Here is a 25,758-nt window from a genome sequence, read left to right on the forward strand (position 1 = left end):
CGTGTGGTGAATAAACCTCCATCACGAACATGCTCAAATCTGTAAGAAATATTCCAAAAATATCAAGACCCTCAGGAATACAAGACGATGCAAAAAATAGATGCTACACAATGTGTCAGAAATCACCCATCAAGTGTACAATATTAAAATTAAAAAAATGTTAAAAACAGCAATGGGATTTCAGAGTCCAGGAATTATCTTGTATTCTAGATTCAAACCTTTGGGGTATAGGGAATCTAACTCAAAGATCCAACGTAATTCTTTCTTTTTCAATAGCTTCTGTCTATCCCCTCCCCTCCTGAGTATCGGGACACAATCTATTACCCTAAATCTCAATTGATTTAACTGATGATTCTTTTCAATAAAATGCCTTGGTAATGGAAGTTCCATCATTTTCTTTCTGATTGTACTTTTATGCTTATTAATTCTCAATTTAATAGGCATAGTTGTCTCTCCTATGTAAATCAATGAACAAGGACATGTAATCATATATACAACGAAATCTGAATTGCATGTAAATCTGTGTCTGATATTAAAGACCCTCCCCATATGTGGATGCTGAAAACTATTCCCTTTCACAATATTATTGCAATTGCAGCAATTCAGACAGGGAAAGTTACCATTTTTGGGGGGGCAAAGTAGTAATTGTGTATTTTTCTTTCTACTACCCACGTCTGACTTAACCAGAGTGTCTCTGATATTCTTAGTCCTCCGATATGACATAATGGGTGGTATTCTCAACGTGTCAATCTCATTATGTCCCTTGGACACTATAGGCCAATTCTTTCGCAGAATGTTACCTATGCGACCACTCAAATTGCCAAAAGTTGATATAAATGGTATACGTTCAACTTGTACACCCTTAATATTGGATTCCAAACTATTGTCTAGTCTATCCTTATGTTTCTGTACAAGTTTCCTAGGATAACCTCTCTTCTTAAATTTATTACACATCTGAGTCAACCTAATTTGTTTCTGTGTAGTATCTGACACAATCCTATCTACCCTCAATAATTGACTCCATGGTAACGACTCAATCATGTGTCTAGGATGGTTACTACTATATAAAAGGAGATTATTTCTGTCTGTGGGTTTCACAAATAAATCTGTGGAAAATACTCCGTCTTTCCATTGTACCAAAGTGTCCAAAAATTGTAATTCTCGATCAGAACAAACCATGGTAAATTGAAGAGCTGGAATATGAGTGTTAAGTTCTAACAAAAACTGATCAAGACCCAACCTATCACCTTCCCATATGACAAAAATGTCATCAATAAATCTCCACCAGCAGCGGATGTGACCCATATGGGGGGAGGTGTAGACATACTCCTCCTCAAAGGTGGACATGAAGATGTTCGCGTACGTTGGGGCCACGTTGGACCCCATCGCCGTCCCCCTTAGCTGTAAATAGAACTGGTCACCAAAGAGAAAATAATTCTTCCTTAGTACCAGCTCCAACAGCTGGAGGATGAAGCGTCTACACCCTGGGTCACATCCGGTGCTGGCGAGACATTTCTCTATTGCCCTTAAACCTCTATTGTGTTCAATGCTAGTATATAGAGATACAATATCAAATGATACAAGTAATACAGGACCACTGGCCTCAATCAGTTGTAATTTATGTAAAAAATCTGTTGTATCTTTAATGTAAGACGAGGCCTTCAAAACATGTTCTCTCAGGATTTTGTCAAGGAAGATTGCAATATTATTAAAAATTGAACCCCTCCCCGACACAATTGGTCTGCCTGGGGGGGCATGGAGATTTTTGTGAATCTTAGGTAGTGTATATAATATCGGAGTAATTGGTTCCTCCACCTTCAGAAACTTCCCCAATTGTTGGTCAATAATACCCTGTTCCACTGCAACATCAATAATACCTTTGATCTCTTTCAATAGCTCTAACTTGGGGTCTCTAGGTAACAATTGATATATCTCACTATCTGCCAATTGACTATAAATCTCTGACTCATATTTACTACTGTCCAAAATGACCGTGGCTCCACCTTTATCGGCCTGCTTTATGGTAATCTCCTTATTATTCATAAGTTCCTTTAAAGCCTTCCTTTCCTTATTTGTAAGATTCAAATTACCCCTTGTATCATGTATAGTACTCTCTTTTAATGATTTAATCTCATCTAACACAATCTTTGAAAACGTATCAATAATCGGGCTAGAGGGAGGCATATATGAGCTAGTTGGTCTAAGACCCAATTTGCTAGACTGAAACATACAATCAGAATCACTTTTCTCACAGACAGTAACATTATCTTTGGAAAACATTACTTTAAGGTTCAGACGTCTAAAAAAACTTTTAAGATCAAGATCCAATTGGAACCAATCAACATCAGTATCAAGACAAAATGAAAGACCCTTCTGTAACACCTGAAGTTGGTCATTCGTGAGGTCTATAGATGAGATATTTACCACTATATTTTCGTTCTTGGAGGGTTCCTCCTCATTGGGGGTCTCGATCTCGAACGAAATCGGCCTCTTGCATTGCCGTTGGTGTTTCCGTCCACCCCTCCTAGACCGTCCATACTTCCAAGTGGACCTTTGTCTAAAAAAGGTGCATGATTGGCGTCATCGGTTGAATCAGAATCACCGGTAGTGTATAACAGGTTGCCACTCCCCAATTTTCTCGGTTTTCTCCGCCTCTGGGAAGGACCATATGAATTCATATTTTGCCAATTGTAGATTTTACCATTGCGATAGTCCTCCAAATCCCGATGCCATTTATCTCTTTTCGTTCTCTCTATCTCGGTCTTCACTCTATCCAAATTCATGGAGATTTTCTCCTTTAGAGAACCAAAAATTAGCTCATTGGAAGATTGGACAATTGACACTTCAACTTCCTTCAATTTATTTTCAATCAATGCAATTTCTGATTGTAGATATTCCACATTGAGAAGTATTAAATCGAAGGCATATTTATTAGATATGTGTTCAAACTTCGTACAGAAGTACTCATTATTAGGAAACAGATTCGGGCGTAAATGTGATCTTAAGCCTCTGGGAATTCTCTGTGCCTTGTAGTACTCCAATAATGTGGATAGATGTAACTCCAGTGAAATCTTTCTTTTAGCTTCACTTTCATATTGCCTCTTCAAGGCATCCATTGATGGAGTACTTAAAAACGCTGAATCGTAAGTTACACTCTGTACAATCCTTAACGCATCCTCATTGCTGTATGCGAATGTCTTTGACATACCTTGTAAAGTTGATGCACTAGAAAGTGCGGTAGTATCTCGGGAAATCAAGCCCATAGCACTGGGCGGATTCGGATTCATTCTCCAAAAGTGCACGCCTCTGTGGTTTGATATCAGAAAAAAGGAGATTTTTGAAGCAGCACTAGTCCCGAGTATGGTGCGGTGCACGCTGTCAAGCCAGGCAAACCCACTCCAGCACGATGTATATCCAAAGAAGTAGTAGGACAACAGCACACGTCTTCAAATCATCAAAGTGGTTTTATTGTCAAGACATCCACAAACGACAAGCAACGTTTCGACCCATAGTGAGTGAAGGGTCTTTGTCAAGCCTAACATTATGTCTAAAAACATCGTTATAAATGGGTGAATACAAATGATCACATGGCCCATTCCAACCAGTGAACATCGTGAATGGGAAGGTGATAGGTTGGGTCTTGATCAGTTTTTGTTAGAACTTAACACTCATATTCCAGCTCTTCAATTTACCATGGTTTGTTCTGATCGAGAATTACAATTTTTGGACACTTTGGTACAATGGAAAGACGGAGTATTTTCCACAGATTTATTTGTGAAACCCACAGACAGAAATAATCTCCTTTTATATAGTAGTAACCATCCTAGACACATGATTGAGTCGTTACCATGGAGTCAATTATTGAGGGTAGATAGGATTGTGTCAGATACTACACAGAAACAAATTAGGTTGACTCAGATGTGTAATAAATTTAAGAAGAGAGGTTATCCTAGGAAACTTGTACAGAAACATAAGGATAGACTAGACAATAGTTTGGAATCCAATATTAAGGGTGTACAAGTTGAACGTATACCATTTATATCAACTTTTGGCAATTTGAGTGGTCGCATAGGTAACATTCTGCGAAAGAATTGGCCTATAGTGTCCAAGGGACATAATGAGATTGACACGTTGAGAATACCACCCATTATGTCATATCGGAGGACTAAGAATATCAGAGACACTCTGGTTAAGTCAGACGTGGGTAGTAGAAAGAAAAATACACAATTACTACTTTGCCCCCCCAAAAATGGTAACTTTCCCTGTCTGAATTGCTGCAATTGCAATAATATTGTGAAAGGGAATAGTTTTCAGCATCCACATACGGGGAGGGTCTTTAATATCAGACACAGATTTACATGCAATTCAGATTTCGTTGTATATATGATTACATGTCCTTGTTCATTGATTTACATAGGAGAGACAACTATGCCTATTAAATTGAGAATTAATAAGCATAAAAGTACAATCAGAAAGAAAATGATGGAACTTCCATTACCAAGGCATTTTATTGAAAAGAATCATCAGTTAAATCAATTGAGATTTAGGGTAATAGATTGTGTCCCGATACTCAGGAGGGGAGGGGATAGACAGAAGCTATTAAAAAAGAAAGAATTACGTTGGATCTTTGAGTTAGATTCCCTATACCCCAAAGGTTTGAATCTAGAATACAAGATAATTCCTGGACTCTGAAATCCCATTGCTGTTTTTAACATTTTTTTAATTTTAATATTGTACACTTGATGGGTGATTTCTGACACATTGTGTAGCATCTATTTTTTGCATCGTCTTGTATTCCTGAGGGTCTTGATATTTTTGGAATATTTCTTACAGATTTGAGCATGTTCGTGATGGAGGTTTATTCACCACACGCCAGCGGATTTATGATCAGAACGAAGATTATAGCGGTTCCTTTCATGTTGGCATCCATCTGTATTTTTTATGCAATGTTTTTGAGTATAGTGATTTTTTGATTGGGTGGGCTATGGTTGATGCTCTATCATCATTATATAAATCTCGTGTTCTGTGCGGTATAGGTGTCCGACATGATTTGTTGGACAGATATTACGAGCATTCCCTAGAAAGTCTTTTAATCACTTTGAGTGATTCGATTTATGTAGGCTAATTAACACTAAAGAGTATTTGATGACACTAACTTTTAGTGATTGATATCATGTAGTAATATGAACCTGATCCCTTTTCCTTCCGTCTGCCCTGTTCACATGTGACTTAACACCACGGAATGAAGGCGTTTTTATCATCATTATATAAATCTCGTGTTTTGTGCGGTATAATTGTCCAACATGATTTGTCGGACAGAAGTTACAAGCATTCCCTAGAAAGTTTTTGAATCACTTCGGTGATCCGATTTATGTAGGCGGTTTAACACTAAACAGTATTTGATGACATTAACTCCTAGGGATTGATATCATGTAGCAATAGGAACCTGATCCCTTCTCCCTCCGTCTGCCCTGTTCACATGTGACTTAAACAGAGTGAAGGCGTTTTTAATTATCGAATTAATTTTGCCTCAAAAATATACAGATTTGGAGCTGTAGTATGATGGATTCTTGTTTATGACTGAGGATGTCTTATATTTAACTTCTAGTGATTGATATCATGAAGTAATATGAACCTGATCCCTTCTCCCTCCGTCTGCCCTGTTCACATGTGACTTATACAGAGTGAAGACGTTTTTAATTATTGAATTAATTTTGCCTCAAAATATACAGATATGGAGCTGCAGTATGATGGATTCCTGTTATGACTGAGGATGTCTTACATTTATACATACTTTGATTACCATTTTTGATCGAACGCTGGTCTTTATTTATTTTTTTGCACAGCAGAGATGATTGATTGCTGAGCATGCACAGTAGAGCTCTGTGATCGTAGCTGGAACCTGGAGTGTGGTGAACTTTCCTCCTTCACTTTTCTATTGTAATAACAATGATTGACATATTATTGATGATGATGTATTAAAGATGTATTACACATTGTAGTTTTGCACGTTTTTGAAGATTATATAACTATTTGATGTATGTCATTAAGACTAATGTATGCTTCACCTGGGAGACCAGATTCACGATGTTCACTGGTTGGAATGGGCCATGTGATCATTTGTATTCACCCATTTATAACGATGTTTTTAGACATAATGTTAGGCTTGACAAAGACCCTTCACTCACTATGGGTTGAAACGTTGCTTGTCGTTTGTGGATGTCTTGACAATAAAACCACTTTGATGATTTGAAGACGTGTGCTGTTGTCCTACTACTTCTTTGGATATACATCGTGCTGGAGTGGGTTTGCCTGGCTTGACAGCGTGCACCGCACCATACTCGGGACTAGTGCTGCTTCAAAAATCTCCTTTTTTCGGATGACACTGTGGAGTCCCTTCAAAGTATCATAGACTAGTTCTGCATTGTCACTGCCAATCCTTTGCAGGTTAGAGACATCCCTCCGGGGAGGACTTTTGTTTGGATGGCAGACAGGAGAAAAATCCTCCCCTGGGGACACAGTTCTAAACTGGCTGGTCAGGCTGGTGTTCGTAAGACCACTCGTCACTTCTGGTGGCCCACGCTACCTAAAGATGTTGTGGACTTTGTCTTTTTCTGCACGGTGTGTGCTTCTAACAAGGTTACCCACTCCAAGCCCGCCGGTCTGCTTCAACCTCTGCCTTTACCCGGTGTCCCCTGGCATCACAATGCGATAGACTTCATCACAGACCTTCCTCCCTCAGTAGGATGCAACACTTTCTGGGTGGTGGTGGACCGGTATTCCAAGATGGCACATTTTATCCCGCTGCCCAGCCTACCTTCTGCTCCCTGGTTTGTGAGTCTCTTCATTCAGCACATCTTCCGCTTGCTTGGCTTGCCCCTTCACATTGTGTCAGATCTGGGTGTTCAATTTACCTCAAAATTCTGGAGAGCCCTCTGTAAACTCCAGGATGTGAGATTGGACTTTTCCTCAGCCTATCATCCCCAGTCCAATGAGCAAGTCGAGAGGATTAACCAGATCATGGAGAATTATCTCCACCACTTCATCTCTTTGCAGCATGATAACTGGGAACAGCTTCGTCCATGAGCCGAGTTCTCGTATAACAACCACACAAGTGAGTCCACCACTTCCACACCATTCTACATCGTGTACAGTCAAAATCCTAGAGTTCCTCTTTCTGTGTAGACTACATCTCAGGTACCCGCTGCTGACTCTGTATTTGGTCCTGGGAGCTGGAAAATAACCTCAGTGACCCGGCTCTCATTAAGAAATTGCTCTTTCGCTCTGGCCCCAAGATGAGGGGCCGTAAGAGGGGGATACTGTAGCGTCCATTGCAGTGGACCTTCGGGTTTGCTCAATCCCCAGCGGCCGCAGTCATGGATCCGTGAGCGCTGGCTCGCATCTCCTTCCCAGGAGACGCCAGCACTCACTTCCGCTCCGCTCCACTGTGTCCCATAGGGTGCACACGCATGCTCGTGCCTAGCCTTAAAGGGCCAGCATGCGTAAATGAGGAAATCATCATCATCAACTACCCATAATTTCCTGGACTATAAGAAGGGCCCTGCCCCTTTGCTCACCGCCTGAGCGTTGTTAGCTTATCCCATGTCGGTCTTGCAAATTGTCCCTTAGTGTTATCCTGTTCCTGTTGTTACCCGTGCCCTGCTACCTGTATCCCTTATCCCGTGCTGTTTTTTTGTTCCTGAGCCTGTTAGTGTTAGAGTCGTGTCCTACTGCGCCTGCCTCGTCTGCCACGTCCAGTGTCGTCTGTCACGTCCAGTGTCTTCTGCAATGCCCAGTGTCGTCTAGCACGTACAGTGTCTTCTGCCATGCCCAGTGTAGTCTGCCACGTCCAGTGTCGTCTGCCAAGTCCAGTGTCGTGTGCCATGTCCATTGTCATCTACCACTTCCATTGTTATCCGACAAGTCTGACGCAACCTGCTGCCACCACCTTCATCCGTGCTGAAGCTTCGGCCACTGTCTGATCTATTTCAGCTACCCTTGTGATACGAACTGCTATAGACTTTTGCATAGACTGTGACTAGTCCAGCTGCCTCTCCGCTATGGCGGAGCGGCCTAGTGGGTCCACATATCCTGTGATCGTGACACTCAGTACATATATACAGCACCAGAGCCAAGCTCAGTACATAAATACATCACCAGAACCAAGCTCAGTACATATATACAGCACCATAACCAAGATCAATGCATAAATACAGCACCAGTACCAACCTCAGTACATAAATATTGCTCAATACATATATAAAGCACCGGAACACAGCTCAGTAAATACATACAGCATGAGAACCAAGCTCAGTACATAAATACAGACTAGAACAAAGCTCAGTTAATTTATACAGAACCAAAACCAAGCTCAGTGTAACGACTTGCAGGTATGTGGACCCACTGGGCCACACTGTCATAATGGAGCAGCTGCTGATTAACAGAATCTGTGAGAGTCAGTAATGATACAGTACCTAGAAGGTACGTCAACAAGTAGGCCTGTGCAGGATGATGACTAGAGGCTAGTGCTCTGGAATGGAGTAGTGCAGTCGTCTCGGACACTGGACTTGGCTAGGACACCAGACTGGAGTAATGCAGTCATCTCGGACACTGGACTTGGCTAGGACGCCAGACAGGAGTAGTGCAGTCGTCTTGGACACTGGACATGGCTAGGACACCAGACTGGAGTGGTGCAGTAGTCTTGGACACTCGGTTTGGCACGAGCACTGGACTAAGATGGTGAAGTCATCTCGGACACTCGGTTTGGCACGGGCAATGGACACAAATGGTGAAGTCATCTTGAACACAACATTGCTCAGGCAAGGTGGAAGTGTATAGAGTCCTTCTCAAAGTCCCTGGAATTGAACAGGGGCAAATTTACTGGTGTGTGCTGGGCCTTTACGACTGGGAATGAGCGTGTGCACCCTAGGGGAAGCAGCGGGGAGATGCAACAGTGTGTGCCGGCGTCTCTGGGGAAGGGGTGTGTGCCAGCAAGTTCGGAGAGCCCTGCAGACATGGCTGCCTCTAAGTGGCAGATGCTGGTGGTCAGCAGGCCTTACACTCAGTACATATATACAGCAACAGAACCAAGCTCAGTACATACAGTGAAGGAAATAAGTATTTGATCCCCTGCTGATTTTGTAAGTTTGCCCACTGTCAAAGACATGAACAGTCTAGAATTTTTAGGCTAAGTTAATTTTACCAGTGAGAGATAGATGATATAAAAAAAAAAAAGAAAATCACATAGTCAAAATTATATATATTTATTTGCATTGTGCACAGAGAAATAAGTATTTGATCCCTTTGGCAAACAAGACTTAATACTTGGTGGCAAAACCCTTGTTGGCAAGCACAGCAGTCAGACTTTTTTTGTAGTTGATGATGAGGTTTGCACACATGTTAGATGGAATTTTGGCCCACTCCTCTTTGCAGATCATCTGTAAAACATTAAGATTTCGAGGCTGTCGCGTGGCAACTCGGATCTTCAGCTCCCTCCATAAGTTTTCGATGGGATTAAGGTCTGGAGACTGGCTAAGCCACTCCATGACCTTAATGTGCTTCTTTTTGAGACACTCCTTTGTTGCCTTGGCTGTATGTTTCGGGTCATTGTCGTGCTGGAAGACCTAGCCACGAGCCATTTTTAATGTCCTGGTGGAGGGAAGGAGGTTGTCACTCAGTATTTGATGGTACATGGCTCCATCCATTCTCCCATTGATGCGGTGAAGTAGTCCTGTGCCCTTAGCAGAGAAACACCCCCAAAACATAATGTTTCCACCTCCATGCTTGACAGTGGGGACGGTGTTCTTTGGGTCATAGGCAGCATTTCTCTTCCTCCAAACACGGCGAGTTGAGTTAATGCCAAAGAGCTAAATTTTAGTCTCATATGACCACAGCACCTTCTCCCAATCACTCTCAGAATCATCCAGATGTTCATTTGCAAACTTCAGACGGGCCTGTACATGTGCCTTCTTGAGCAGGGGGGCCTTGCGGGCACTGCAGGATTTTAATCCATTACGGCGTAATGTGTTACCAATGGTTTTCTTGGTGACTGTGGTCCCAGCTGCCTTGAGATCATTAACAAGTTCCCCCCGTGTAGTTTTCGGCTTAGCTCTCACCTTCCTCAGAATCAAGGATACCCCACGAGGTGAGATTTTGCATGGAGCCCCAGATCGATGTCGATTGACAGTCATTTTGTATGTCTTCCATTTTCTTACTATTGCACCAACAGTTGTCTCCTTCTCACCCAGCGTCTTACTTATGGTTTTGTAGCCCATTCCAGCCTTGTGCAGGTCCATGATCTTGTCCCTGACATCCTTAGAAAGCTCTTTGGTCTTGCCCATGTTGTAGAGGTTAGAGTTAGACTGATTAATTGAGTCTGTGGACAGGTGTCTTTTATACAGGTGACCATTTAAGACAGCTGTCTTTAATGCAGGCACCAAGTTGATTTGGAGCGTGTAACTGGTCTGGAGGAGGCTGAACTCTTAATGGTTGGTAGGGGATCAAATACTTATTTCTCTGTGCACAATGCAAATAAATATATATAATTTTGACTATGTGATTTTCTGTTTTTTTTAAATGTAATCTATCTCTCACTGGTAAAATTAACCTAGCCTAAAAAATTCTAAACTGTTCATGTCTTTGACAGTGGGCAAACTTACAAAATCAGCAAGGGATCAAATACTTATTTCCTTCACTGTATATACAGCTCCATAACCAAGCTCGGTACATATATACAGCTCCAGAACCAAGCTCGGTACATATATACAGCTCCAGAACCAAGCTCAGTGCATAAATACAGCTTCAAAACCAAAAGTACATATTTTTGTTTTTTTTGTAAACTCGTTTTATTGAAGAATTGTAGTAGAAATGCATTCATTATGTGAACATAACAAAACACAGAATACATCGGAGAATGAATGAATCATAGCAGATCAATACTTCAAGGAATATACATATGAAATCAGACATATAATACATCAGCAGTAACAGTAACAGCGGTTCTTCTGACATCTTTGAGGTAAAGGAAATTCTGGACTTCAAAAGATTAGGAGGAAAGACTTTCTATCTGGTGAACTGGAAAGGTTTTGGTCATGAGGAGAGGTCTTGGGAGCCAGAAGAGAACATCAATGCCCCTGCCCTCATTAGAAAATTCATCTCACCCTCTGGACCCAAGTAGAGGGGGCGTAAGGGGGGTACTGTAACGGCCGCTGTCGCGGACTGCCGCCTTCTCTCACCTGCCGACAGCCGCGACCTCCAGCCGCATGCAGGAATCTCCCTCCCTGGAGACACCAACACACAAGGCCGAACTGCCCTGCAGTCTCTCATAGGGTGCGCGTGCGCTCATCCCCGCTCTTATAGGGCAAGCACGCTCACCAGGTAAAAGTTTCCTAACCAATCCCCAGATCTGCCCTTCCTCCACTTGCCTGAACGTTGTTGTTGTCTACCCATGTTCGTATAGCAAATAGTCTCTTAGTTGTATCCTGCTCCCAGTGTTCCCGTATCCTGCTTCCCGTATCCTGTATACTGTTGCTGTGTTTGATCCTGAACCTTGTTGGAGTCATGTGTGTATCATCTGCCATGTCTGATATCATCTGCCACATCTGGTATCCTCTGCCACATCTGGTGTAATCTGCCACGCCTCGTGCCATTTGCCACATCAAACATCTGTGCCACGAACCATCTGTGCCAAAGCATCTACTATACCTCATGTCTGTCTGGACTCTTACAGATACTCTTGTGCTAAAGACATTTGCATAGACTGTTGTTTGGCCAGCGGCCACCCTGAAACGGCAGAGCGGTCTAGTGGGTCCACATACCCCAGGATCATGATATATAAACAGCACCAGAACCAAGCTCAATACATATATACAGCACCAGAATGAAGCTCAGTAAATAAATACAGCACCAGTGTAACGGCTGCGGTCACGGACCGCCGCCATTCCTCACCTTCGGACGGCTGCGACCGCAGACCTCTAGCTACTCGCCAGCATCTCACACCTCTTAATGATCATATGATTAAGAACTGAAAAATTAGAAAGAAACGCGTAGATTTTTTAATTTCTTGTTTTAATTTTGACTTAAATAAACTGTTTTGTATTTTTTCATATCATATCGTGTGCTGAATCTCTAACTTTTTTCCTTGGATTTCTACCTACTCCCGACGTAGCTCTCTTGCCCGTGCACCAAATAATCATGGAATGTGGTGTCCTTACTTCGAATGAGTGGTGAGTGGACCAATTTTACTTGTATATTTTCTACTTTTCCTATTGTGTTCGAGGCACGAACAACCTCTGCAGCTGCCTCTCTTCTAACCCTCAAGCAAGGGGAGTCAATGGTAGGAAAGTATGCCATCTCCTTTCTTACAATGGTGGTGGAGCTGGCGTGGAACAATGAGGCCTTGGTGGCGACTTTTTGGTAAGGTCTGTCTACACACATCAAGGACGTGCATGCAGCTCGCGATCTTTCCTCCACCCTGGATGCCCTTATCCTGTTGTTGAGCCGAGTCGACATGAGGATCCAGGAACGTTCTCAGGAGGTTCGCCGGGAGAGACAACCCTATAGATTGGCACCTTCCTCTGCTGCATTCCCCTGCTGTTCCACCTGAAGAGCCAATGCAGGTGGACAGAATTAAATTGTCCGATCAGGAGAAACAATGCAGATGCTCTTCAGGGTTGTGTCTGTATTGTGGCCTCAAAGGTCATCTTGTGCGTCAATGTCCACAAAAGATGGGAAACTCCAGCACCTAGGGTTGGTTGAAGAGACAACCCTTGGGGGAACGACCCCAAATGCCAAATCCTCTCCCAAATTATCCATTCGAGTAAAAATTGTCTCTGGAGAGAGATCACACACTGCCCCTGCCTACCTGGATTCTGGATCAGCTGCAAATTCTGTTCAGCAGGATCCAGCGGATCGTCTCCAACTCCCTGAAGAGACAACTGGCTGTTGCCTCTGTGAATGGACTACCATTGCCCAATCCTATTTTGTCCATCACTGAACCGCTGACACTACAAGTTGGAGCCCTCCACTCAGAACAGAATGCCTTTCTTATCTTGCCTAAAGCTGTCAACCCTACTCTGCTGGGCCTGCCTTGGCTGCGTCTGCGTGCTCCGGGTCTCAACTGGAGTTCCAGAGAGATCCTACAATGGGGATGCAAGTTTCTTCACCGCTGCCTGCCACAGATTCGTCCTGTTTTGCCTACACTGCCTCTGTCACTCCCTTGATCTGTCCACACATTATGCCAGCTGTGCGGACGTCTTTAGTAAGGAGGCAGAAATTCTTCCTCTTCATCGCACTTACGATTATCCTATTGAACTGCTGCCAGATGTTTTACCCCCTCATGGAGGAGTCTATACCCTTTCCTTGCTGGAGACCCATGCCACATAGGCATATGTTAAGGAGGACCTTGAGAAAGGGTTCATCTGAAAGTCTTCTTCCCCGGCTGGTCATGTCAGAGCTCTATGAAAGAATTTGTGGGGCCAAGGTGTTCACAAAGCTGGATCTACGCGGGGTTTATAACTTGATCCGTATCCGCAAAGGTGACGAGTGGAAAACCGCATTCAACATCCGAGACGGTCACTATGAATATCTCGTGATGCCCTCCAGCTGTGTTCCAGGAATTCGTTAATGACAACTTCCGAGATCTTCTGCTGTATGTCCGTGTTATTGTCTAGTTGGATGACATTCTGATCTACTCACCTGATCTGACGACACATAGGAAGAATGTTCGCCAAGTCCTATTGCGGTTAAGGGGGAAGTGCCTTTATGCAAAACTCTGAAAATGTGTTTTCAAGAGAAACTCTCTGCCCTTCCTGGGCTACATTGTCTCCGACCATGGACTCAAGATGGATACAGAGAAGGTGAAGTCCATCTTAGAGTGGCCATGTTAACAGGGTGTTCAGTCTTCACAACGATTTTTGGGATTCGCCAACTTCTACCCGCAATTTATCCCAAACTTCTCGTCTCTGACAGTTCTATCTGGAGGTGGATGTGCCTTCTGTTGGTGCTGGGGTATTGCTGTTTCAAAGAAACTCCAATGGCAATACGTTTTTTTTTCCAAATTATTCTCTTCTGCAGAGCGCAACTACTCCATCGGGGATTGGGAGTTGCTAGCCATCCAGTTGGCCTTAGAGGAGTGGAAACACTTGCTGGAGGGCACTATTCTTCCTATCATCATTTCTATGGATCACAAGAACCTCACGTACCTATAGTCTGCACAACGATTAAATCCTCACCAAGCCAGATGGTCGCTGGTTTGTGCTTGGTTCCAATTCCTGCTCCACTACCACTCTGCAGACAAAAATGTGAAGGTTGTTGCCCTGTCTCGATCATGTGAAACGAATGACTCTGAGGAGATATCTCAACATATCATAGATTATTCCAGGATTATTGCTGCTAACACTCTGCAAATTGGAGACATTCCTCCCGAAAATACTTTTGTTCGTCTTGCAGACAGGAAGAGAAATCTCCGCTGGGGACACTGCTCCAAACTGGCTGGGCATTCTGGTGTCCGTAAGACATGGGACTTGATATTTCGTCATTACTGGTGGCCCACGCTGTTTAGAGATGTGGTGAACTATGTTTCCTCATGTACAAACTGTGCCTGAAACAAGGCTACTCATTCCAAACCTGCTGGTCTGCTTCTACCCCTGCTTTTCCCTGATGTCCCTTGGCAACATATTGCTATAGACTCTCCAGACCTTCCTCCTTCAGCTGGATGTACTACGGTCTGGGTAGTGGTGGATCGTTTCTCTAAAATGGCACATGTTGTTTCTTTGACTGGACTTCCTGCTCCCTGCCTGGCTAATCTATTCATTATGCACATCTTTCATCTTCACGGACTATCTAGGCATATTGTCTCAGATTGGGGTGTGCAGTTCACGTCCAAATTCTGGAGAGCCCTGTGCAATCTGCTAGATGTGAAGCTGGACTTCTCTTCTGCCTATCACCCACAGTCTAATGGTCAAGTGGAGAGGACCAATCACATTTTAGGGAATTACCTTCGTCATTTCGTCCATTCCTCAATATGACTATTGGGTACATCTTCTGCCTTTTGCGGAATCTCCTGCAACAATCATACAAGTGAGTTTACTGCCTCTTCTCCTTTCTATATTGTGTAAAGCCAGCATCCACAAGTTCCTCTTCCTGTGCCAGTCATGACTCAAGTTCCGGCAGCTAATTCTTCATTTGGGACTTTCATTCACATCTGGCAGCAAACCAAGTCTGTGATCCTTCAGGCAGTGGACCACATGAAAAGGCATGCCGATAGTAAAAGAAAGGCTCCTCAATTCTCCCTGGAGTCAAGGTGTGGCTATCCTTGAGAAACATTAGTCTCTAAATGCCTTCTCACAAATTCGCTCCCAGATTCCTCGGTCCTTCGAAGTTTTGCAACAAATAAACACTGTGACCTATAAACTTCGTCTGCCTCCTGCTCTGAGGATTCCCAACTCATCCCACGTGTCCCTCCTTAAGCCTGTGGTTCTGTACCGCTACAGTAAATCTCCTAGATCTGCAGTTTCTCCCAGGAGTTCTCCTGCTCTTCAAGGTGAAGGAGATTCTGGACTACAAGAGAGTAGAAGGAAGGACTTTCTATCTAGTGGACTGGAAAGGGTTTGGTCCGGAGGTCCTGGGAACCAAAAGAGAACCTTGATGCCCCTACCCTCATTAAAAATTTCCTTATAAGGCCAGTACACGCACAAACAAAAAGTTCCCTAACCAATACCCAGATCATCCTGGACTATAAAAAGGGCTCCGCCCTTCCACTCCTTGCCTGAGCGTTGTTGTCTACCCATGTTCGTATTACAAATAGTTGTTTCCTGCTCCGAGTGTTCCCGTATCCCGCTTCCTGTATCCCGTATCCGGTTGCTGGGTTTGTTTTTGAGCCTAATCCTTTAGTTGAAGTCAAGTGTGTCATCTGCCACGCCTGGTATCATCTGTCATGCCTGGTGTCATCTGCCACGTCAAGCTCCATCCGTGCCAAAGCCTCTGCTGCACCTCGTGTCTGTCTGGACCCCTACAGATACTCTTTTGCTAAAGACTTTACATTAACTTTGCATAGGCTGTTGTTTGGCCAGCTGCCACTCCGCTACGGTGGAGCAGTCTAATGGGTTCACACACCCCTGGATCGTGACAACTAGATACATAAATATAGCACTAGCACAAATACAGCACAGTACAGAGATAATTTGAGAATTTAGTGCAACCCCTGCCGTATAGGTTTGTACATTGTAAAACTACAACTCCAAGCATGGCCTGAACAATGGTAAAGATAGCTGGGAGTTGCCGATTCACCAAAAAAAATCATGCCACCCATCATCTCGCTGCAGATCATACAGTGACTACAGTAGTGATTAGAGGCAGAATAAACACTTATATTGAGTGACTCACAGATGACATTTTCTCAGATTCTAGTCGTTCTTTTTTTCTCTTTTTTATCCATCCGGTTCAGACCTCTATGTTGACTAGTCCCGGCCACAGCTCATTACTGCTGTTTGCCGCTCAGATGTCTTCAGATACTCACTTTTCTAAATTTCCGCACCTATACACAAAGATAAAGTTCTTATGGTGCCACACACTATACCCCTAAATATAATAGTGCCATACACTGCACCTCTAATTCTCATAGCACCATGCACTGTGTCCCTGATTATAATAGCACCAGAAAATGTTTCCCTGACAATAATAGCACCATACACTGTGTCCCACACACATAGTGCCCCCTGTAGATAGTGCCCCTTGCAGACAGTGCCCCCGATAAAGCCCCCTATTGACAGAGCCCCCTGTAGACAGTAACCCTCATAGAGCCCCCTGTAGACAGTGCTCCACATTGGGTTTTCTGTAGACAGTGCCCCACAGTGCACATAGAGCACCCAGTAGACAGTGTCCCACATTGAACCCCTTATAAACTGTGCCAGACTTAGAGCCCCCTGCAGACAGTGCCCCAAAAAGAGACCCCTGTAGACAGTGCCTTACTTAGAGCCCTCTGTAGACAGTTCCCCACATTTATAGTGTCCCCCCTAGATAGTGCCTGCCATAGAGCCCCCTGCAGATAGTGCCCCTCGTAGAGCCCCCTGTAGACAGTGACCCACATAGAGCTTCCTGTATACAGTGTCCCATATATAGTCCCCTGTAGACAATGCTCCAGATAGAGCACCCCCTGTAGATATTGTCACCCATACTATTAACTAAACATTTTTACATACTCACATAATCCACTTACTGCTCTGTCCTCTTACAATGCAGGCCTACTCTCCTCTGAGCAGGTCTGCTGGAGATGAACGACGTAAGCACCGCTTACGTCATTGAAAGGTCGCCTTGCCAGCGCTAGTTATGCATGTAATTGTATCTGTGTCCTATAGACACAGATATCTTATAGAGAGAATGGCAAGAGCCCTCAAAAAAAAATGTATTCTAATATACTAAGGAACCACACAAGCTGTACACCACCAGTAAATCGACAGTAAATTGTGGGGAAAGGGAAAGTGGAAAAGTGTGTGGAGGTATAACAATAACTATAAAATAAATTCTTTATTGGTAATTGATAATTTGATCAAAAAAATTAACAGTCAGCATGTATTGAGATATTGCAGAGACCCCTATTGTTCTGCATGTGAGGGAATTTTTTTTTTTACCCTAGTTGCTGATATGTGCCCAATCTAATTTAACCGTAGTATTAAATTGATGTTGGCAATACATAAGAAAGGCACATGTGGGGACATATTGTCAAGTTGTCATATAACTACCCCTAGGTTGAAACAGAGTCTTCTGTATCAACCCATAATTGCACTCAGGTTACTGCATAAATCGTGCCAGTATCTGTATTATAATCACAAAATGAGACTGGGTTGTACGTGTCAAGGCACTAAAGCACTAAAAATGGTAGTATTAAAACCTGGCATAAATAATGTGTAACTGTCACTCTGACAACCCCCTTAAATGTTACATATTCACTTAATCCAGTTACTGCGCCGTCCTCTTGCAATGCAGGACTGCTCTCCTCTGAGCAGGTCTGCTGGAGTCGAATGACGTAAGTGCCGCACACTTCATTAAAGGGCGCTGAATGCCATGGCAAGACACATCCACTGTGTGGCGCTATCTAAGCTAGATTTTACACTACGAATAGTAGTCAGCACATATCCACTAGCATAGCCCTTTTTATTAAAGCTTGTCATATAAAGGTCTCGGCTGGTGGATGCGTGCAGACCAATACTCGTAGCATAAAAACCACAGGGTGGCAGGATCGTGGTTAAAATAACTTGGTTTGCATTTGTAAACCCCCCTTTAAAAACCCTGTGTTTGCCCCTGGAGGTGGAAATTAAATTTAGCTTGCAGATCTTCAAAAGAGTATAAAATTCTAGTTGAAAATATATCATCAAACTGAAATAATCTACTTGAGAATGTCCGGTCAGGGCCAATGTAAGGCTATTTAATAGAGGGGAAAGAGGATAATAGAGAATTTGGGGAGGAGTCTGTAATTTGGGGCATGTCTGGTTTATCAGCGACTCTTTGCACTTCAGTAGAAATAGACATTAAACATGAATGTGAATGGTTTCCTGGAAATAACAAGACACATTTCCTTCTTTCATTCTCACAGCTTCACCGTTATCTGGGAAGCCAAAAAGATATTCATGGAAATCGTCTCTTCGATGAAAATGGAGATTTCTCTACACAATATTCCATTGTGAATTGGCACATTTTAAAGAATGGATCACTTGTATTAATATATGTTGGATCTACAAACCGAATACAAAACCATTCTACATTTAATATCAACAAAGGGGACATCTTCTGGAAAAACAGCATGAACAAGTTGAGATGGAGGCTGCTCTGGGTCAGTGTAGACTATTTATCTTTCGATCATAAAAGATCAATGTCTTATATCCTCAGGATCTTAGGAGGATCTTAGACCATTTAGAAGCTTTCAAACAAACAATACGTTATAAATGTTTTTTTCCTTAGGTCCCCGAATCTCAGTGTTCAGAGAATTGTTTACCAGGAACCCGGAAAGTCTCAAAGTCCAGAATCTTTTCCTGCTGCTATGATTGTGTCCAGTGCTCCCCGGGAGAAATCTCCAACTTGACAGGTATGAAGACGTTAGAAATAGGTGTTCTCCACTGATCATTATGGAGGGAAGGTATATTGACCACATTTTGGATACTGAATATTCTTTAGTATTGATGTTTTTTATTCTTCTATTTCCCAGACAGTGAAAGCTGCATGAAATGTACAGACCTCGACTGGCCCAATGAGAAGAAGGATCGTTGTGTTCCTAGATTGCTGGATTTTCTCTCCTACACAGATGACACAATCGTCCTGGTTATTTGTCTGGTTTCTATTATATTTTGTTTCCTTTCATTCATGATTCTTATGACTTTTATTTTGTACCAAGACACGGCCATTGTGAAAGCCAATAACAGAAACCTGAGCTTCCTTCTCCTGGTCGCCATCATGCTGAGCTTCCTCTGTGTCTTCTTGTTCCTTGGGCATCCAGTGGACCTAACTTGCCTGCTACGTCAGGTCTCATTTGGAATCCTCTTCTCAGTAGCTGTTTCCTGTGTCTTAGCCAAAACCGTCATGGTTTGCATCGCTTTCAGAGCCACCAAGCCTGGCAGCGCCTGGAAACGCTGGATTGGAAGCAAGTGGTCAAATTCTCTGGTGTTGTTCTGCTCATCCATCCAAGTAATGATCTGTATGGGTTGGTTGACTCTAGCACCTCCCTTCCTGGAACTGGACATACACTCCTATCAGGGAAAGATCATTGTGCAGTGTAATGAGGGCTCGGTTATTGGGTTCTACTCTGTCCTAGGTTATATGGGGGTCTTGGCGGCTGTTAGTTTTGTTACAGCTTTTTTAGCTCGGACGTTACCGGACAGTTTTAATGAGGCCAAGTACATCACTTTCAGCATGCTGGTGTTCTGCAGTGTCTGGATAGCCATGATCCCGGCTTATCTGAGTACCAAAGGGAAATACATGGTGGCTGTGGAGATATTTGCCATATTAACCTCTAGTGCTGGACTTTTAGGGTGTATATTCTTCCCAAAATGCTACATTATCCTATGGAGACCAGAACTGAACTCAAGAACACATTTACTGGAGGGAGGAACCAGATGAGACAATTGTTTAATATTCAATGATGATGATGATGATCCTACATAAAGAACACGTGGTTTACTTATGTCAGCTTCACCCCATATAACATATTCTCTATGACGGGCCTGAAAGGCTCGGGACAATATGTTGAACCTTCATACAGCTCATAAATTGTATTTTAAATATAACCTTTTATTTATAAAAATAGACAAATCGTCAGATGATATGAATTGTGGGGTCATTTATTTTTCCATCAACATTTCTTTTCTTGTCCTTCCCTGAACATGAGGTCATTCTTCATCTTTTATTTGGATAGTTTAAAACAAGATCATTCCCGAATGCAAGGGTGAAAATGTAGGTAAGGAGCCTACGCGTTTCAGACGTATACTAAAAACTAAATGTCAGAATGAGGTTTATATCCGGTTGCCAACAGGTGAAAATTAGTGATGTCACAGAAAAGTGGTGCTGTCCAGCATAGTAGTGTTGAACTAGGGAGACGCCTATAGAGCATCAGCATTCAAAAGCTATCCAGCACGGTGGAGCTGTCCAGCAGAAGTGGTGCTGAAACAGAGAGCCGGTGATAGAACATCACTGCTCCACTAGTAAATTGTGTGCTTACAACATTAGTTGATGGATAGTTATAAATAATAAGATGAGGGATAACAATGATCCAGATCTATCTTAGAGTAGTGGATAGAGTAGTAATACTTATTTCTGTTTATTAGGCTGTCGGATATGAACCTCTGAAATACATCGAAAAATTAAAACATAAATAGACGCTAAAAAAGACATCATTCAAACAGTTTAAGACAATACATGAACTGGAAAAAGGGGAATTATATACTGGTCTTCAAGGATAATTGTTGTTGGAAAATTTGTTTTCCTTTGCATACTAGACCGTCAATTGGTTAACGGGAAATCTGGTGGCAGAAGGACCCGTTGATATAGTTAGGTGTCATCTGTAACAGCTATGAACATTAACAAGTATTATTAATTATTAGGCCATATTAGATTCTGCCAATCATTTCATAGATTCTTTTGCTAATAATGGAACATTAATTCTTTTTTTAGGTTCAGACCTTTAGGAAACCTAGTTTTTAATGTAAATATCCAGTATGCTTCTCGTGATAAGATTTTATGTTTGATGTTCCCCCCTCTGATTGGAGTTTTGACTTTTTCTCTGGCATAACATCTCAGACTTGTAATTGATCTATTATGGAAGGTTATAAAATGTTTAGCAACATTGGAGATATTGGTGAGGTTGGGATTTCTTATATAGCCCACATGTTCTAGTATCCTAGCTTTAAATTTGCGGCTGGTGCAACCCGCATACATTAGATTGCATTCAATGCATTCCACAATATATATCACTGCCTCGCTATTGCAATTAATGTAAGTTAGAATTGAAAAATTTGTATTGTTATCTGAATCTCTAAAGGTTTTAGTAGGCTTGGCATATGAACAGATTTTACATGGATGTGAGCCGCATTTAAAGAAACCCATATATTGAAGCCATGTCAGTTTGGGAATGTTTGAGGAAAATATAGAAGGAGACAACAGGTCACCTAGGGAAGGAGCTTTTCTGGACACCACACGACAACCATCTTTCAAACTATCGGACAGAGCCTCGTCTTCCATTAGAATGGCTACATTTTTATGGACAATTTTCTTAATTTCATTAAACTGACTACTGTGTTTAAACCAGTATCTTTATTATTAGGTTTTGCCTCTAGAAGTATATCTCGGGGCTTTTTTTCTACAATGGAGGTTGCTCTTTTGAGGGTCCATTCTGCATACCCTCTTTTGAATAATCTCCTACAGATTTGCTGTTCCACCAGGTAATTGGGGTCATTACTACAGTTTCTTTTTGCTCTGTACATTTCTCCCACTGGGATTGATGAGATGGTTTGTCTGGGGTGACCGCTTGTAGCATGCAATATGGTGTTCCCTGAGATCGGCTTGTGGTATGTTTTAGTGTTGATTATTTCCCCTGCATGACCTGTGAGTTCTAGGTCCAGAAACTGGATAGTATCTTTTTGTGAAGAATAGGTGAATTTCAAGTTGAATTGATTGTCATTAAGTTAATTTATGAAATTTGGGATATCTGACATATTGCCTTCCCATATAAATAGCAGGTCGTCTATATATCTTGCATACCAGTTAATAGATCTGCCAAAAGGGTTATCACTAGAAAAAATGAAAAGTTCCTCCCACCAGACCATCACAAGATTTGCCAGAGAAGGGGAGAATTTAGCTCCCATTGATACTCCCTGTAATTGCAGGTAGAACAATCCATCGAACTGGAAGAAATTGTGCGTCATCAGGAAGACAAGGACCTCCAGTGTATATGATTGTAGCTCATAGCTGTAGTTGCTGTGTTTAAAAAGATGATATTCTAGTGCCCTGTGGGCTATTTCGTGTGGGATGCTGGTATAAAGTGAGGTCACATCACAGCTTAGCCATGTGAATTTATTTTCCCATCTTTTTTTGTGAAATGAGCATAACACATCTCTGGTGTCACGTAAATGGCCCGGGGTTCTTAGTGCAAGGGGTTGTAACAAGGAGTCTAGCCATTCAGAGAGTTTTTCTGTTAGTGATCCTATCCCTGACACTATGGGGTGCATAGGTGGGGGGTTTATGCCTTTATGAGTCTTGGGCAAAGCGTGCATGATTGGAATTGTGGGACATTGGACCATAATATATTCTGCTTGCTTGCTTGTTAATACACCACTACCTAAACCATCGTTTATTAGTTTGTTGAGATTTTTTTGGAACATGGATGTTGGATTACACGTTCGTTTTTTATATGTGTCTGTGTCTGCTAGGCGTTTCAAAATTTGGGTCTTATACATTTTCCTATCTAACACAGTAATACTGCCCCCTTTAGCCGACATCTTGATAATAATGTCCTTATTATTTTGTAACAATTTTTTTGCCATATTCAGCTCTTGAGAGGTATTCAAATTCTTATTGCAACACTTCGAATTTTCAGATAGTTGCTGGAGATCCTTTTCAATTGCCCATGGAAATCTGTCCATAGAGTCTGTCCTGGATGCCAGAGGATAGAAGCTTGGATTTTTCGTAACAAAGTCCGTGGAGAAATGAATATTTCTTGTAGGAAGTTCTGGGTTCAGACTCTCTAAGCATTGGATTGCCCTATGTTCCTCAAACGATAGTGATCTATGGTCAAGGATATTTGTATTGGGTTCTTTAAGATAAGAATCTTTGGAGTCTGATGTCATTGAGAGCGTATTGTGAAAATGCCTCTTTACTGTTAAATGCCTTACAAATCGATTAATGTCCAGAAGTGTGTTGAAAGTATTGAACATGCGATTAGGGGCAAAATTGAGGCCCAACGAAAGAACTTTGACTTGTGCTGGAGTCAGTTCGGATGAGGAAAGGTTGATCACATTAATGCTGAGTGTGGATTCCTGCGGTTCTGTAGGCGGCGGTTTTGTTCATGGTCTGTTTGGGTGGTGTTTCCTACCGCCCCTCCTTCCCCGTTTTTTTACTTCCTTGGCTTGCTGGCTGGTTGGTATCCTTGGGAGTATAGGTTCCTAGAGTTATCACTATCTGAGGCTTCATTAAATCCTTCGATTGAATCAGGTTCAGAGGAGCTGAAACTGACTCTGTTCAGACTGAGGCCAGATATTCTCTCTTGTCTGCGATTTTTTAAGATGGGTCTCATTTTGTTGTGTACTTTGTCTCTTTTATTCCAATCATACACCTCCTTGTTTGCATAGTCCCTGAGTAGAGATGAGCGAACGTATCAAAAGTTCGGTTCGGCTGGTTCGCCGAATTTCATGAAAAAGTTTGATTCGGACCAAACTAGTTCTGACCGAACCTGTAATACAAGAAAGCCCCTAAAAATCGTGTATAACACTGTTTAAAAGCCCTAGAAGCCCTGTATAATACTCTTAGGTCACCCATGAGTGTATCCAAGTACTTTTGAGCTGTCTTTAAGGCAAAGTTAGTGTCAAAGTTACGCCAACATGTATGGCTCTAGGAAAACGGATGGGACACGGAGATAACTAACAGAAACCACTGCACTTATGCATGTTGTATGCTTAATGCATTGTTAAAAAAGGTACAAAAATCAACCATTTTTGGCGGCAGATGCCTGCCAGGGTTCATACATATAAGGTGGTAAAAGAAGAAGCAATGGCTTTTGACAAGCCCTCAAAAAATGTACCCTTTATGGTGGCAGATGCCTGCCGGGGTTCATCCATACATGGATGTAAAAGCAACAAGCAATGGCTTTTCACAAGCCCTCCAGGCCTGCTTGTAGCAGATGGCAGTGGAGGTGTATTGGTGGTAGTAGAGGTAGCCAACGGACAGCAAGGGTGGTGGTAGTAGTAGTAGTAGCAGCACACTAAAAGACACTGGACAGTCACAGACAAAGCCCTGTGGTGGGGCTGACCTCAGGCCTGCTTGTAGCAGACGGCAGTGGAGGTGTATTGGTGGTAGTAGAGGTAGCCAATGGACAGCACGGGTGGTGGTAGTAGTAGTAGCAGCACATTAAAACAGACTGGACAGTCACAGACAAAGCCCTGTGGTGGGGCTAGCCTCAGGCCTGCTTGTAGCAGACGGCAGTGGAGGTGTATTGGTGGTAGTAGAGGTAGCCAACACAGACAGCAAGGGTGGTAGTAGTAGTAGCAGCACATTAAAAGAGACTGGACAGTCACAACTCACAGGACAAAGCCCTGTGGTGGGGCAGGCCTCAGGCCTGCTTGTAGCAGACGGCAGTGGAGGTGTATTGGTGGTAGTAGAGGTAGCCAACGGACAGCAAGGGTGGTAGTAGCAGCACATTAAAAGAGACCCGGACAGTCCCAGGACAAAGCCCTGTGGTGGGGCAGGCCTCAGGCCTGCTTGTAGCAGACGGCAGTGGAGGTGTATTGGTGGTAGTAGAGGTAGCCAACAGACAGAAAGGGTGGTGGTAGTAGTAGCAGCACATTAAAAGACACTGGACAGTCACAACTCACAGGACAAAGTCCTGTGGTGGGGCAGGCCTCAGGCCTGCTTGTAGCAGACGGCAGTGGAGGTGTATTGGTGGTAGTAGAGGTAGCCAACGGACAGCAAGGGTGGTAATAGTAGTAGCAGCACATTAAAAGAGACTGGACAGTCACAACTCACAGGACAAAGCCCTGTGGTGGGGCAGGCCTGCTTGTAGCAGACTGCACTGGGGGTGGATTGGTGGTGGTTGACTGGTAGTAGTGGTGGTGGTGGACTACTGACAGCACGGGTGGTGGTGGTGGTAGTAGCTGCATCAACAGCACAGCAGCACATTAAAAAAGAGTGGACAGGACAAAGCCTTGGGTTGTTTTTCTGAGACTTTTCAGAGGTACTGCGGATGGTGCTGTCACTGCTGTGTATGAGGACCGGCGTCGGTTACTAGGCAGACACAGACAACATGGAATATCAAGCCAAGGCTTCCTTTGGAACAAAAGGTGTGGAAAATAAACTGTGGCAGAATTTTACAATCCCCAAGATAAAAAGAGGACATTAAAAAAAGACTGTGGTGGGGCAGGCCTGCTTGTAGCAGACGGCAGTGGAGGTGTATTGGTGGTAGTAGAGGTAGCCAACAGACAGCAAGGGTGGTAGTAGTAGTAGCAGCACATTAAAAGACACTGGACAGTCACAACTCACAGGACAAAGCCCTGTGGTGGGGCAGGC

At 43.0% G+C, this 25,758-nt stretch overlaps 1 protein-coding gene across 1 annotated transcript in view; it reads left to right on the forward strand.

Annotated features, from left to right (window-relative positions):
• The window catches only part of LOC142759278 (vomeronasal type-2 receptor 26-like), a 33,647-nt gene extending 13,541 nt beyond the window's left edge, over window positions 1–20,106 (forward strand). Inside the window, exons 5-7 of the mRNA XM_075861288.1 lie at window positions 18,590–18,826; window positions 18,955–19,078; window positions 19,199–20,106. Coding sequence (XP_075717403.1) covers window positions 18,590–18,826; window positions 18,955–19,078; window positions 19,199–20,106 — 1,269 coding nt within the window. The remainder of the gene's footprint in view (window positions 1–18,589; window positions 18,827–18,954; window positions 19,079–19,198) is intronic.
• Window positions 20,107–25,758: the final 5,652 nt, after the last annotated feature.

The sequence above is a fragment of the Rhinoderma darwinii genome, chromosome 4 (genome assembly GCF_050947455.1).
Source record: "Rhinoderma darwinii isolate aRhiDar2 chromosome 4, aRhiDar2.hap1, whole genome shotgun sequence".
NCBI classification, from domain to species: domain Eukaryota; kingdom Metazoa; phylum Chordata; class Amphibia; order Anura; family Rhinodermatidae; genus Rhinoderma; species Rhinoderma darwinii.